This window comes from Magallana gigas, chromosome 2 (assembly GCF_963853765.1).
Source record: "Magallana gigas chromosome 2, xbMagGiga1.1, whole genome shotgun sequence".
In the NCBI taxonomy this organism is placed as follows: domain Eukaryota; kingdom Metazoa; phylum Mollusca; class Bivalvia; order Ostreida; family Ostreidae; genus Magallana; species Magallana gigas.
Window position 1 is genome coordinate 40,045,481 of NC_088854.1, and position 13,112 is coordinate 40,058,592.

The 13,112-nt window shown below is 33.5% G+C and overlaps 1 protein-coding gene across 5 annotated transcripts in view; it reads right to left on the bottom strand.

Moving 5' to 3' along the window:
• Positions 1-13,112, bottom strand: part of LOC105345077 (uncharacterized) — a 38,067-nt gene that overhangs the window by 19,625 nt on the left and 5,330 nt on the right. Inside the window, exons 3-15 of one of the 5 annotated variants that reach the window (XM_011453070.4) lie at positions 11,802-11,982; positions 9,465-9,537; positions 9,038-9,103; positions 8,497-8,641; positions 8,175-8,225; positions 6,434-6,788; positions 4,508-4,603; positions 2,592-2,738; positions 2,287-2,430; positions 1,741-1,873; positions 1,404-1,474; positions 861-1,056; positions 186-341 (exon numbers count right to left, since the gene is read on the bottom strand). In XM_011453070.4, the coding sequence (XP_011451372.3) occupies positions 186-341; positions 861-1,056; positions 1,404-1,474; positions 1,741-1,873; positions 2,287-2,430; positions 2,592-2,738; positions 4,508-4,603; positions 6,434-6,788; positions 8,175-8,225; positions 8,497-8,641; positions 9,038-9,103; positions 9,465-9,537; positions 11,802-11,982 (1,814 nt within the window). Of the gene's footprint in view, positions 1-185; positions 342-860; positions 1,057-1,403; positions 1,475-1,740; positions 1,874-2,286; positions 2,431-2,591; positions 2,739-4,507; positions 4,607-5,402; positions 5,645-6,433; positions 6,789-8,174; positions 8,226-8,496; positions 8,642-9,037; positions 9,104-9,464; positions 9,538-11,801; positions 11,983-13,112 lie in introns of those variants that run through there. The other 4 variants (XM_011453066.4, XM_020074048.3, XM_011453074.4 and 1 more) reach the window with 4 other exon arrangements.

Sequence of the window (13,112 nt, forward strand, 5' to 3'; positions counted from 1 at the left end):
AAGGTCTTAGTGTGTATATGTTTCTTCCAAAACATTTTCATATTTTTGTCACTAATGACAATTGACCCTTCATCACAATGACAATTACCGGTACAACTGCTAAAAATATGCCTTTAAGTGCCATACATGTGATATTATACGACACAGATGTGATGCACCTTCCCATGGTCCTATAAACAACTTACGGGAGAGTCCGGCAGCATGTTACACAGGTTCCTGTAGTAGTGCTGTCCCTTGGCGCTCATTATGTCCCGCACCTGACAGTGAACCAGCTGGCGCCACACCTGAGTTCTAAATCGGTCCGGAACACCGCCGCGACACAGACACTTCATGTCCTTCAACTGTCAATCAAACAAATATTAGTATCAGTAGATAGTTTTTGATCAACAAAATTTGAGCAAGATTATTTCCTGTCATCTGCTACATTGGAAGTCAATATGTCTAAATAACTTCATTATTTTATCTAATATTGAATCTTTTTACACTGTTTTTTTGTGTGTGTGAATATATTACACTGTTTTTTGGCAAATAATATTTGTTAAAACCTCCTATCATTCACAATTGTAAAAATGTTAAGCCTTGGAAGCCAAGGGAAATAACTCTTTGATCAAATATGTTACAGCTGAACTTTGATATCTTGAACATTGATATTTCGAATACAATGGATATGTCGAAATGATTTGTAAGTCCCAACCACTTATATTTTACCCTCGATATCTCGAATACTTGGATACTTTGAAGTTTTTAAACAGTCCTGTCTAGTTCAAGATAACAAAGTTTGACTGAATATAAAAATTATCTACACATGAAAAAAAAAATGTTTGCAATTTAAAAGAAAAACAGGCAATATTGCTTCATACATGATTAGCCATAGATTTCCCATGCAGTCTCATGAAATGGGTCCACTTTCTCTGATGCTCTTCATATGACCCTGCCTGCATCAAGTAGTGTAGGGTTAGCTCCTGACATAGGTAGTGAAGTAGAAGACCATTGGAGGTGTCCTCAAACACATGCCGAAATCCGTAGCTGTCCACATGGACCTCGCCATTGGCAAGGCTGAAACACAGGGCAATTAGTTTACAAATTAAAGTTTAAAAATTTAAGAAGGACTAGTGAAAAGGCATGGTTTTTATTTTCTCTCTTTGTAAAACAGGTCAAAATGAAATTCTTGCATGGACATAATGATAGTAACATGCTTGTACATAGTTGAGCAAATGAGCAGAAGTGATCATGTCTGACCGAAACATACTGTATAAAAGCATGCAGTAGAATTTGCAACAAAATTTAATTCTTAAAAGTTTCAACGGACATTGAGTGACTTTTGTTCATCAAGTTCTGAACAAAGCTAAAACATATTCTTTGCATTACATGAAATATTGTTGAACTGACTGATTCAAATTTACCTTTCATAAGTTGGAAGACTGGGATTGACACTTCTGGCTTCCTCCAACAATCTCTGAATTTTTCTCTTATGCTAGAAGAGTAAACACACAAATAGATGATATGACCATATAAGTTATTCAATAATTCTTTTAGATAATATATGTAAACTGTTGTATATAATAAGGTAACATCATATAATAAATTTTAAGATTTCAATTTTTAAAGAAAATTTTTTGTTATGACACAGATAAATAGCATATTTAAATTGGTATAAAAAATGGACATTGATGAGAAATAATAAAATTATCAATTGTTTGTTAAGATCCACAAAAAAATTGAAGAGTAGACTCCCCCTACCCTGTCTCCTCCGAACAGAACAAGCTCCGCATCATCCATTGTATCACATCCAGAGAATCGGATACTGGACTGGATCAGGGATACATAATCCAGGCGCCATTTCTCTATTTCAGCCTCTAGTGCTCTTACTTTACTGAAACATATATTGTAAACATTTTGAGATCATTCGGTTTAAGATTTCAAAAGATTCAATGCTTAATCTACATGTATAGTTGCATTCTGGTAGCATATACCTCTTCATATTATAAACAAAAGCATGATTTCTGCATGCATAGCCAATAAGAATACCTACATGTAGATCATCATCAAAGAAGCTTAACTAAAAACATACATTCTCTCTGAGATAAACAATATAAATAACTACCGATGAGTGCAAAAAAGTATGCATGGTCTTTAGCTACCGGCATTAAAATCCAGCATTAATTTTTTTTTAAGTGTTGTGGAAACAATAATGAAGACGTTATCTTGGGCCATCTCCAAATGTTGTGGACTAAGCAATTATCTTTTTTGATTTGATGTGCAGTAAACAATGAATATGGCTCTTACTCTTCTTGTTGGTAGAAGGTGGACCTGTCGGTCTGTCTTAACTTGGCCAGCTTTTTCACTTCCTCATTTAAGAATCTGTTTTGGTTCTGTAGAATTCTGAGTCTCTCTTGAAGTTCCTTCTCATTTTTAACAGGTGGTAATTTCCTGCAAACATCAACATTTCTTCTTTCACATATCAACAAACATCAAATCTAGTTTAAATTTATTAAAAAAAAAGGGCAAAACTAATTTTCTTTCCATCAATTGTTTTTCTTTTGTTGAACAGATGAGAGTTGTTTGTTAAATTTTTAGTCTGTGAAACCTACCCGGATTTCCCAGACAAGTTTTTGTTCACTAAGTTTGATGTGTCCAGCCTACCCTCCAGGAACCTAATGGCGTCGTCCCTTTGAGCCAGTAGTTCTTGCAGTCCAGCTTGTCTGTTCATTACTTTAGCCAATTCACATTTTGTTGAACTGAAATCATATGAGTGAAAATTCTTATTAGATTGTAATTTAAAATGTTTCACAAGATCTCTATAATGTCATTAATTATTACCAGTAATGCAAAGTTTTCAGTAAACTATGCAGGACATCTAAATCTTGGCAATCAGATTGACAGATAAATGTCATTGTGTTAATTATGACTTGTAATATACGATGTACATTGTTGGGGATAGCTAACTTCAGACTACATTTATTTTGAAAATGACACAAGCTTTTTCTAAATAAACTTAACACTCAAGTTGTAACCAAAGCTATAAGTAGTTTTATATCTAGTTAAAAAGATTATGTGACCTTGACCTTTATTAAATAAATTTTGTTCCGGTCATGATACACTTTCAGGTCACATGTAATCTGACCATTCTTAATTTGATCATTTAAAAAAATTTTCAAAATGGATAAAATTTGTTAAAAGATAATTCTTTGACAAAAAAAGCTGCGATAAATAAATTCTTTGAAACCTTGACCTGCAATAAATGACCTTGAGTCATGTCATAACCTCAGATTTTTGACAATCTGCACCAATTTTTAATTTTTTTTGAAGGAGGATGCAATAAACATCTCCTCAAGGGAGACAAATCAATCAGTACTACTACCTAGTAGTAAGATGTGTCGGCTACAGGTCTTTTGATTTTTTTTTTTACAAATAAAGTCCATAAAAAAAAAAATGCTGATGTGTGTGCAAGATTTCACAGTATTACTCATCCTTATATTGCCTACAAATAATTGTATGCCCTGCAGAATACAGACTGTGTTGTTATACATTGACAAAATGCCTGCTGTTAATATAACACAAGATCACAGTGCGACAGCTGTTCAGATGAATCATAGAACAGGACACATGTACTGCATGGGCCTTACTCTACAACCTTCATACATTCATGAAAACATGACTATCCGAAGTCATCTCCACACTTTTACAATCATAGCTTAGCTTTCACTAACATCAATTGAAGAATTTTTAGAGTATTTGTAGTTTGTATGAATGTACGAACATACCGGTACTCTTTTTATAATAAATTGTGAAATATATTTCAACGCACACATCTAACAAATTTTACAAGATGACTTGTTTATGCATATATGCTATGCAATGACCAAATATATAAAACCATTTTTAATGTATTATGTAAAATGAGATTTTCACAAGCTAGTACTCTTATAACCTTACTAGTAAGTAAAATTATGGACATCATTAACAATTGATGTTTATGGAGTTATATAGAATATCTGCAATTTGACTTATTTGAACATTAGCTTACATTTATGATATATTTTTGTAATATTAACCAATTGAATAACAAAAAATTATCAAAAGTAGAAACATGTTGAGACATAGATAGCTAAATCTAATGCTTCATTAGTAAGTATAACATGTTTTTTTTTCAAACCCTGTGACAATTAAACTCAACTGAGGAATACCTTAGTTCTATTATAAGACAGATGATATGCAAATTAATACTATGTCACATCAAGGTATTGGGCTCTCAATTTATTGGTATTTATGATTAATAAGGAAAATAACAAAATAATTTAATCAATAATGTTCATCCGATATTATCAAAATGAAACATGATTGTTTTTTTCATTAGATCAAAAGAGCCGAAAAATGTGCTTCATATTGCATTGATATATGATATATATTGGTCAAAAACTGGCAACTCATATCAAATATATACGATGATAACGATAAATTTGATATCCAATTTGACTTGGGTGGTGTCATATGCCGTGGTACGTACATGAGTTCCTTCTCCAGTTCCACCAGGCGATTGGCCAGCTCCGTGGAGGAAGTGTCGCCTCTGTCAATGGCCGAATCACTGGAGACGGACAGAGAGCTGCTGAAAGATAACAATAGAATTAACTCTCTCATTACACTGTCACAAATGAAATATAGAAATAGATTGATGAATATTAAGTCTAAAAATGGGAAAAGTATTTGCATCTTTGTGCAAGATTCTATTATCTTTAAATTCCCCAGTGTATAATTATATGTTTAAATATAGGGACTACGATTAATAAAAATAAAAAAGTTAAGGGCATCAGAAATGTAAAAATAGACATACAAGAACAGAATAATTGCTTTGGAAAAATACTTGTTTTGATTCAAGGAAGATACAGACATTTTAATTGAAGAACTTGTATAGCAATACTGAAAAGATATGCATATTGCACTGCATATTGCATAGGAATAATCAAATATTACTGTAGATTCCTAATCAAACGAGAGGAATTAATATCCGCGTAAATCATGAGAAGCATCTTTCGCAAATTTTACAATCCCGCCATCATTTTCTGAGAGTTAAGAACTATGGGAAACAAGGAGAAGAGTTCCACATTCGCGATTTTACATTATCATGATCTTATACAAACCAGTGAGATCGTGGAATTAAGTACGCGCGTAATATAAGGAATAAAGAATAGGAAAAGACAAGTTTAAAACCTACTTAATAAAATTTAGCACTGATTTTTTAAAAAAGCTTTGCAAACTGGATTAACCAGAAAATAATCCCACGTTTTATTAACCCAAAAGGTGACAACATGCGATAAAGTTGATAAATGTAATCCTCAAGTTTATATTTATTTTATCTTTCAAGTGGACTGCTTATTGAAAACTAATTATTCTCCAAACTTTACCATATATCTGAATCAACATCCTCATCATCCGATTCTATCATCCGATTTAAAGTAATCCGAGCATTCTCCAACTTCTCTATCAAGAAATTCATGGCTCCACTCCATGTACCCAGTAAACTTTCCCCGAATTAACAGCCAGAGTACCCAGTGAATTTACATGAAAATGTTCTCGTATTTCTGTTAACATTTTATCCGTGCAGTTAAATTCATTGCCATCACTTCCAATTTGTATCAAATGATACGTAAATGGGGATTCTGAGGACAATATAGAATCAATTTAGCAATTTCTTACTCATCCCCTAACAGGTGATACATCATCTTGCATGTATGACACACATTAGTAACAAAAAATCAATAGACATATACAGGGGAGACCTTCTGTTGATATGCGTTTAGGTGTTTTGGACAAACATGTCGACAGAAACCACATCAAGCTGATAAAAAGAGGGACAGAGAGAGGGTATGTGTTCATGTATCTCTCTGTACATGCAAATGTCTGTGTACTTTGCAATTCGTTTATCAGTGCATACCAAAAGTGCTAACACTTTCTGGTACAGAGAGTGTTCTTATAGTGCGCGCTATGCAGCCATGCATGGAATTTATCATGACATCATTTTACATTTGAAATAAATTTAAAAAAAATAAATTCCAACCTCCTGTTTAATTCAGTTTTATCTTTCAAATCTCAATATGTACGAGAGATAAAAACAATGGCATGTGCCTATTTCTGTACCAAATAACTATGCATATATATATAGATTTATCATGACATGCGATCATTCCATTTAGAATAAATCAACTGATAGAACTCTAAGTAACTCCAGTCCCTAAATACCTATTTCAGATAGTTCAATCAATTTCTTTAAATGAAACCAATTTTGTAACATATAAACCAATATCAGTTCAATCTGCCTTAAAAAAACCCCCAAAATACAATGGCATGTTATCATTTCAATCCGACAATCTGACTGCAAAAAATACAATGGCATGTTATCTGAAAAACAAATCTCCTTTCCTTGTACTAAACTTACCAGCTTCCGACATTCTGGTCTCCATTGATAAGCTCTCCTTGTTCTCCTGCCTCTAGCTTAGCATCCTCCTCCTCCACTCGCGAGTTGATGATGTGTTTTGGGGGGTGGGGGTGGGAATACCCCATAGCCTCCTCGTTCATCAGTTCCTTGAACACGTCATCGTCACTACTGATGGACTCCTCCCTGCAGAGTTCTCTCAGCACCTTGTGGTGATTGTCCAGGCTTAGGGTGGAGAACTTCCAACTCTGGCAGGAGAGTCCCACCCCCGAGTCTTTGGACAGGCGCCCCTCAAAGCTTTTACTCATGCTGGACTTTGAAGGTGTTTTGCTCATTGAAAGAGGAGGACATTCCACTGCTGAACAATAGAATAAATAAATTCTTTAATGGAAGAAAACTGACTGAACTCCAATACAAACTAAATGTATGTATAGTGCAAAAATTAAGAAAAGTGAACTCCATAAGCTATGTACATATCCTTCCTAATTTTAGCAATTAATTGAACCTTGACTGAATTCAGACCACTTTTTACCTACTTAATTGTCTACTGTAAAACAGGGTCTTTTAACCCTTTCTATATAAGCAACTGTAACATTTCCCAAAATCAATGTCTCAAAAAAAACTTACTTATTAACATTAATAAAATAGCAATTACAGAGACTTTTTACTAGCAAATCTACATTGTGATAAAAATAACAAATTATGTTCATCTAAAGGTGAAGATAAATTGTAACATACATATTAATTGGTTTTGAATCAAAATTATTCTAATTTCAGTTTTTCCAGTTACATGAAGGTTGAAAACACATTGACCTGCATGCAACATGAGTAAAATCAGACTCTAAATAATGAGAAAGAAACAACCTCTTCCGAAAGTTTTGTCATGCTGACTTCCTTCTTGTAACTACAGGCATTTAAGACAGTAATGTTAAAAGAAATTAGAAGGTCAAAGTAAGGGGTGAGATATGGTTTGGATATATAATGTTTAGATTTGTAGGTATTCAACTCTGGTAACAGCAAAAGCCCAAATGTCCTACCTAAGTCAAATCTTAATGAGGATACACGGAAGGAATACAGTATACAGGGTTATTTTCGCCCCATGTTATTTTCACCCCTCTTTACTTAAAAATTGTTTCATCACAACTTGAATCTGCCCAGACATAGTTGTGTTAAAAGAGAAATAATCTGAGATACTGGAATTCACCCAGTCTTAAATGCGCCCGCTGACAACGAGGGCAAAAGAAGTGAAAATAAAACGGGGGCGAATATATCCCAGTATACAGTAAATTTTCTATAGAACTCCTATTTTTTACAGCAAACATCATCTCCTTATTTGTTTTAATGCTACTTTATTTCATTTGTGATCAGTTTGTTCAGTCTTCAGAAATTAAAAGTGTGCAAAGTTTAGATCTCAGTTAAAGCTGTGGCAAAAAAATCAAGAAAATCCTGGATAATTAATTATTTGTAGTTCGGAAGGTTTCTAAAAAAGGATAAGTAAATGAGAATGATGTATGCAGCCATGCACTGTAAATATGGAAAACTTTGCAGGATGAAAAAGTTTGCAAACTTCATGAGGACAAAAATAATTACAATGAAATAGTAACTACTTGAAAATCATTCCAATAAGTTGTTCCAATTTTTTTTCAAATTCCATAAAAAAAATGTTACATAACATGCATGAAATTTGCAAAATTTTACAGCCTGTAAAAATATCCCAGTTTACAGTAGCTCTATTACAAGTTACCTTCAAAAACTGGAGGAAGGGAGCGGGATCTTTCCAAGCTATCTGGTTCTCCTGGTTACAATTATCAAATGAAGAGAGATTGTCGTGTGTATCATTTAACAAGGATTCTTTATGAATAACTGATAGGGTGATGCTCGTTTTGGCACATTAACTTTTCAACCATAAACACAACCCATTTGTCAACAATTGAATATTGGGAAAATAAGTGACAGAGAGTATTTTAAACTTTTGGGTAGTCAACTTTTTCATTTTAAGTAAACAAATTGATGCTGAATGATTCAAAAAACTTTGGGCCTAAGTGAATGAGATTTTTTTGAGATACCTCTGGATCGGTAGTGAGTCATTCCCGAGTCGAAGGACTCAGTAGCTCGCACCTTGCTGTGCCAGTTCTGCTTCCTGCGAGACACAGACGCAGCAGTCTTGTTAATGGCAGATGTTCCAATTGTGTCTGCTCTATTGTTTATGTGCTGTAAGTATCAATTTATCTTTATAAGTACAGCAGCTAGTAATGCAAGCCAGTATATAGACCTGGTATCTAGTCACCTAAAGTGTAGCCATCCACCTTTAAGATCAATTTTATGGTAATGTACATATGTTTATCTACATCAAAACAACTCAAGGACAAATTGCCTTTTGTTGGCAATTACATGAGGTTAAAAAGTTAATTCAACTAAATCTACATTAAAAACATGTTTTTTTGAGAGAAAAGCAGAGCATCAAACAAATATGGAGAACAATCTAAGTGCTCTTTTTTGGCATTTATGTATTTTATTAAATATTCTTAACATGACTGATTGTGTCATATTAAGTTCCGTACAATGTGGTACATGTTCTGATGCTCATGTTTTCATACAGACACTCACCCTCAACTTGGGTAAACATTCATCTGTCTCATCTGTTCCATTGCACACAGTCAAATCTCTTCTGGCCTAAAAGGAAAAGTGTAAAGGATGATGAAGATGATGAAACTGCATGTCGATGATGATAAAGTTACAACTCAGATACATCAATACAAACGAATCAAAATGGATAAATACAAACGTAATTTTTCATTGAAAAAGGACAAAAATCTTGTTACTGAATGTAATTCTTTGGTGATTTTCACAAAATTAAAAACATTTTGGGGGAGATTTAATTTTCAAATTCATAATAATCATAAAATTGGACTGGAGTCAAAAACATTTTATGTGTAACTGATCTTCAGTTTTAATGATGGACCTTAAATTAAGAACAATTGTACAATTCATTCCGATGCAGGTGCCCTGTCACTTGATCCTTTTGCACACTGACCTGTAGTCCCAGGAGCCATATCATCATCGACTCATGGTTCTCCGCTGTGAACAGGTGTTCTTTGCCATTGGATCTGAGAAAAAGATCAATTATAAATCAGTTATAAATCAAAAGTAAAAGATCAATTATTAATCATATTATCAAGAAAAAAATCTATTTAAAAAAACAACAATTTCCCAACAGTAAAAAAAAAAAAAAATCCCCTACAATAACCCTATCCTGAGTCCAAATTTTGTATGTTTAAAAAAGAATTAAATAAAGTAAATTCTACATTACACTAAGTAAAATTTCCTTTGTTTTCAATAACAGAACAAATTGACCTGACATATTTTCACTTATCTCTGTACTTGGACATTATATGTACTATTAGAGTCAAACAAGGTACCGGTATATCATATGTGTGAACTGTAGGGTTTTAATTATTAAGTATTAGCTAATGAGCATTCTTCATCAAGATTAAGCAAATCAAACTTTTGCAATTATAAAATTATATAGTACAGCTTGCAAAAAAAAAAAAAATCTGCATAAACATTTGCTTTATTCTAATATTAACAAAAAAATACATCTATTCTAGAAACAAAGACATTGTCACTCGATAAATAACGTTTATATTATCACAGCTAGCCGTAAGGTCACTAACATCTGGCTGGGTTTCCATCAGATTTATTTAAACAGCGCAAAAAATCAATTGCTTTCTAAAGTCACTAGTTACAGCAATGTACATGTGTCAGGGGTGTCATCTAAAAGAAAACACCTTATTTTTATATGGCATGCAAAATTAATCAACTGAATTCACACAAAGAGTTTTAAATGATCGTGGTAAGTACTTTATTGACCAACAAAAATAAAAATTGCAAGCCAAAAACATCTAAAACAAACACTTCAGAAATTTTGTACATATACTTTTGTCAGCGGAGTCACTTAAAAGAAAACTCCCTTACTTTCACAACATTTTGCAAAATTAGTTAACTGAATTCCCACCTGGGTTTTTAATCTTTATTGATCAACAGAAATAATAAAAATTACAAACCAAAAACAAAGACTTCGACAATTTTGTTTCTGAAGTTGAACTCTGCACACGGACATAAATAGCCATCAATCAAATGACCTTGACATTCAATTTGCAAGAGGACATGACAAATTCAGAAACAAATGAACTGTTCTGATAACGTTTCCAATAATGAACGTCACCATCTGCTGTTGTCATCCAGTGAGCCTATTAACTTGTTCAAGGTCTTTCTATGGTTGTTACATGTAACTTAAAAGTAAATACACTAGTTCAAATCAGGCTACATATGCATAATACACATATAACAATTCAAAGCACTAGCTAAAATTGATTCCCACTCAGCCATTTCAAAAACACAATTTAAGGAGAGCTGCTTGAATGAAGCCATAAAAGAGAGCCATTCTGAACCAAAGAAAATTGGTTTAAAGATTGGTTTAAGATATGGAATTTTAAAAAGTTTCATGAATTTAAAGACAACCTCTACAGCACTGTTTGAATATGAAAAATATATGACCTCCACCCAAAACGTGCAACTGTATAACTTTCTAAAAGTTCTGTTTTGAAAACTTCAAGAAAGTTTTACATCACTGAGATTGTGATTAACTTCAAAGGGCACTGATTTGATAAAGAACAAAACACTGAAAAGAAATTGGAGGACCTTGCTTGAATTCTACCTCCCAAATTAAAATTAAGTTCTAGACATTTGCACATCCTATATCCAAAATGCACTCTAAGTATATAGTATAAGGCAGATATAAAGGCTTAAAGGCAAAACAAATAGTCTGGGAACAAGAATTTTAAACAGAGGTCTGCCATGATCTTGGCCTTGGATGTAGAAACATGATTCACTCTACATCCCTTACACATTGAAAATCTAGCTATGATTGCATAAGTCAAGAGGAGAGAAATTATGGTCTAAATTGAATTTCAGAGATATCTGCTGCATATAAGATTTGTTTATAATCACTGCACACCCTTACTCCAAATGCACTCTGAGTAAAGTATGAAATGAATTGGGCAATGGAAAAAGATTTATATGATCTGGACACGGAACTTACAAATGTGTCTACACTTTGACCTTGACCTTTAAGCAAGAAACTTGGTTCCAGGCCATTGAACATCCTTTAAGACACCTATGGGGAAATATGGCCTAATTTGGCCAAAAAAATTGAATACAAATTTCTTTGCTCACAATTTTTACATTCCCACAAATTGACGCAATATGGCAGAATCACAGCAAACCAAATATGTGTGGAAAATAAGAAATCTACAGTAATGATTGACAAGGATCTGATGTAGCATGAGACAAATCAAACAACCCAACTCACAGAATAATGAACTGGTTATTGTTGTCCAGGTCCAATGAGATGGCAGCACCGATCAGACTGAGGCTCCCAAGGGGGGATTTCCCGGTGTGGACATCCTCCTCATTCCTATAGTAAACTAACTGGCTCTTGCTTTCTTCCAGGACACACCACACACGTTTCTTTGTCTTCAGAAGGCTGATTCCTGCAAAAGGTTAAAAAGAAAAGGAGTTTTAGGATCGAAGGAAAAACTTTATCACAACAACAACGGAATTCAGGTTCCAAAAGTCAAGTACCGAAACATGTACTTGCTAAATGATGCATCCAGTCCTAGGCTAAGTTTATTAGTTGTTTAGCATAAAATATGCTGATATAACAACTATCTAAATTGATCTTTTGAAAAGTTGCTTGAATTCTCTATAAAAAATGTTGTTATTAAAACAGCAAGATGATGACGGAACCATCATTGATGTAAAGCCAGTAGACATGTAAAAAGAAAAGGCCAGTATTGGTGACAAGCATTGGCATGTCATGGACTTCTTTTGGTTCATTATAGATCTTGTTGACGAAGCTAGCAGTGATGAAAAAAGCAGCTGTTACATGTCATTACCCGACCATCTTCAGATTAAAGATAATAAATAGAGACCCTGGTCAATAGTCTGACAAATTTCCTAGAGTTGATTATAATGTAATGACTTACTCTGGTTATTATCTTCTTTGGGTATGTCATAAACTCAAAGATAACCCCCATATTGCTGGGAGAGAGAGAGAGAGGAGAGAGAGAGAGAGAGAGAGAGAGAGAGAGAGCATTCATTCCATCAATGCGAGTTTTTTTTTAAGTACCTTGATCATTTACTTTAGATCAAAAATCTAAGAGAGATTCAAAGACAGGTGTAAATATAAACAATAAGATGATTTCCTTAGTGGTTCAAATGATCTATAAAGAATTACTGCATTGCATGCTATCTTTTAATGAACTGCCAAGAAAAGTTTTTCATTGTTTGAATATTGGGATCTTTATTGTCTGACTGCTCATTAGATTAACATGCATATAAAAAAAGACTCCTTTCCCATGCTTCATCAGTACATGCATTACATACATGCATATCCCCCATGAATGACTTTATACCCAGAGTTAATTAAGCTACCTCACTAACCATACTGAAGTTCGAATTCCATAAATATAATTAACAAATGCAGTTAAAGATAGATTATTTAGCCAAGAGCCAAAGATGAACAATTTGTATTTCTTTCAACCGTTATTTGTTATATCTAATAGACATACTATGCATAAATTTAGATAAAAGAGGATAGTGCAGTAAGCGTGCATTCAAT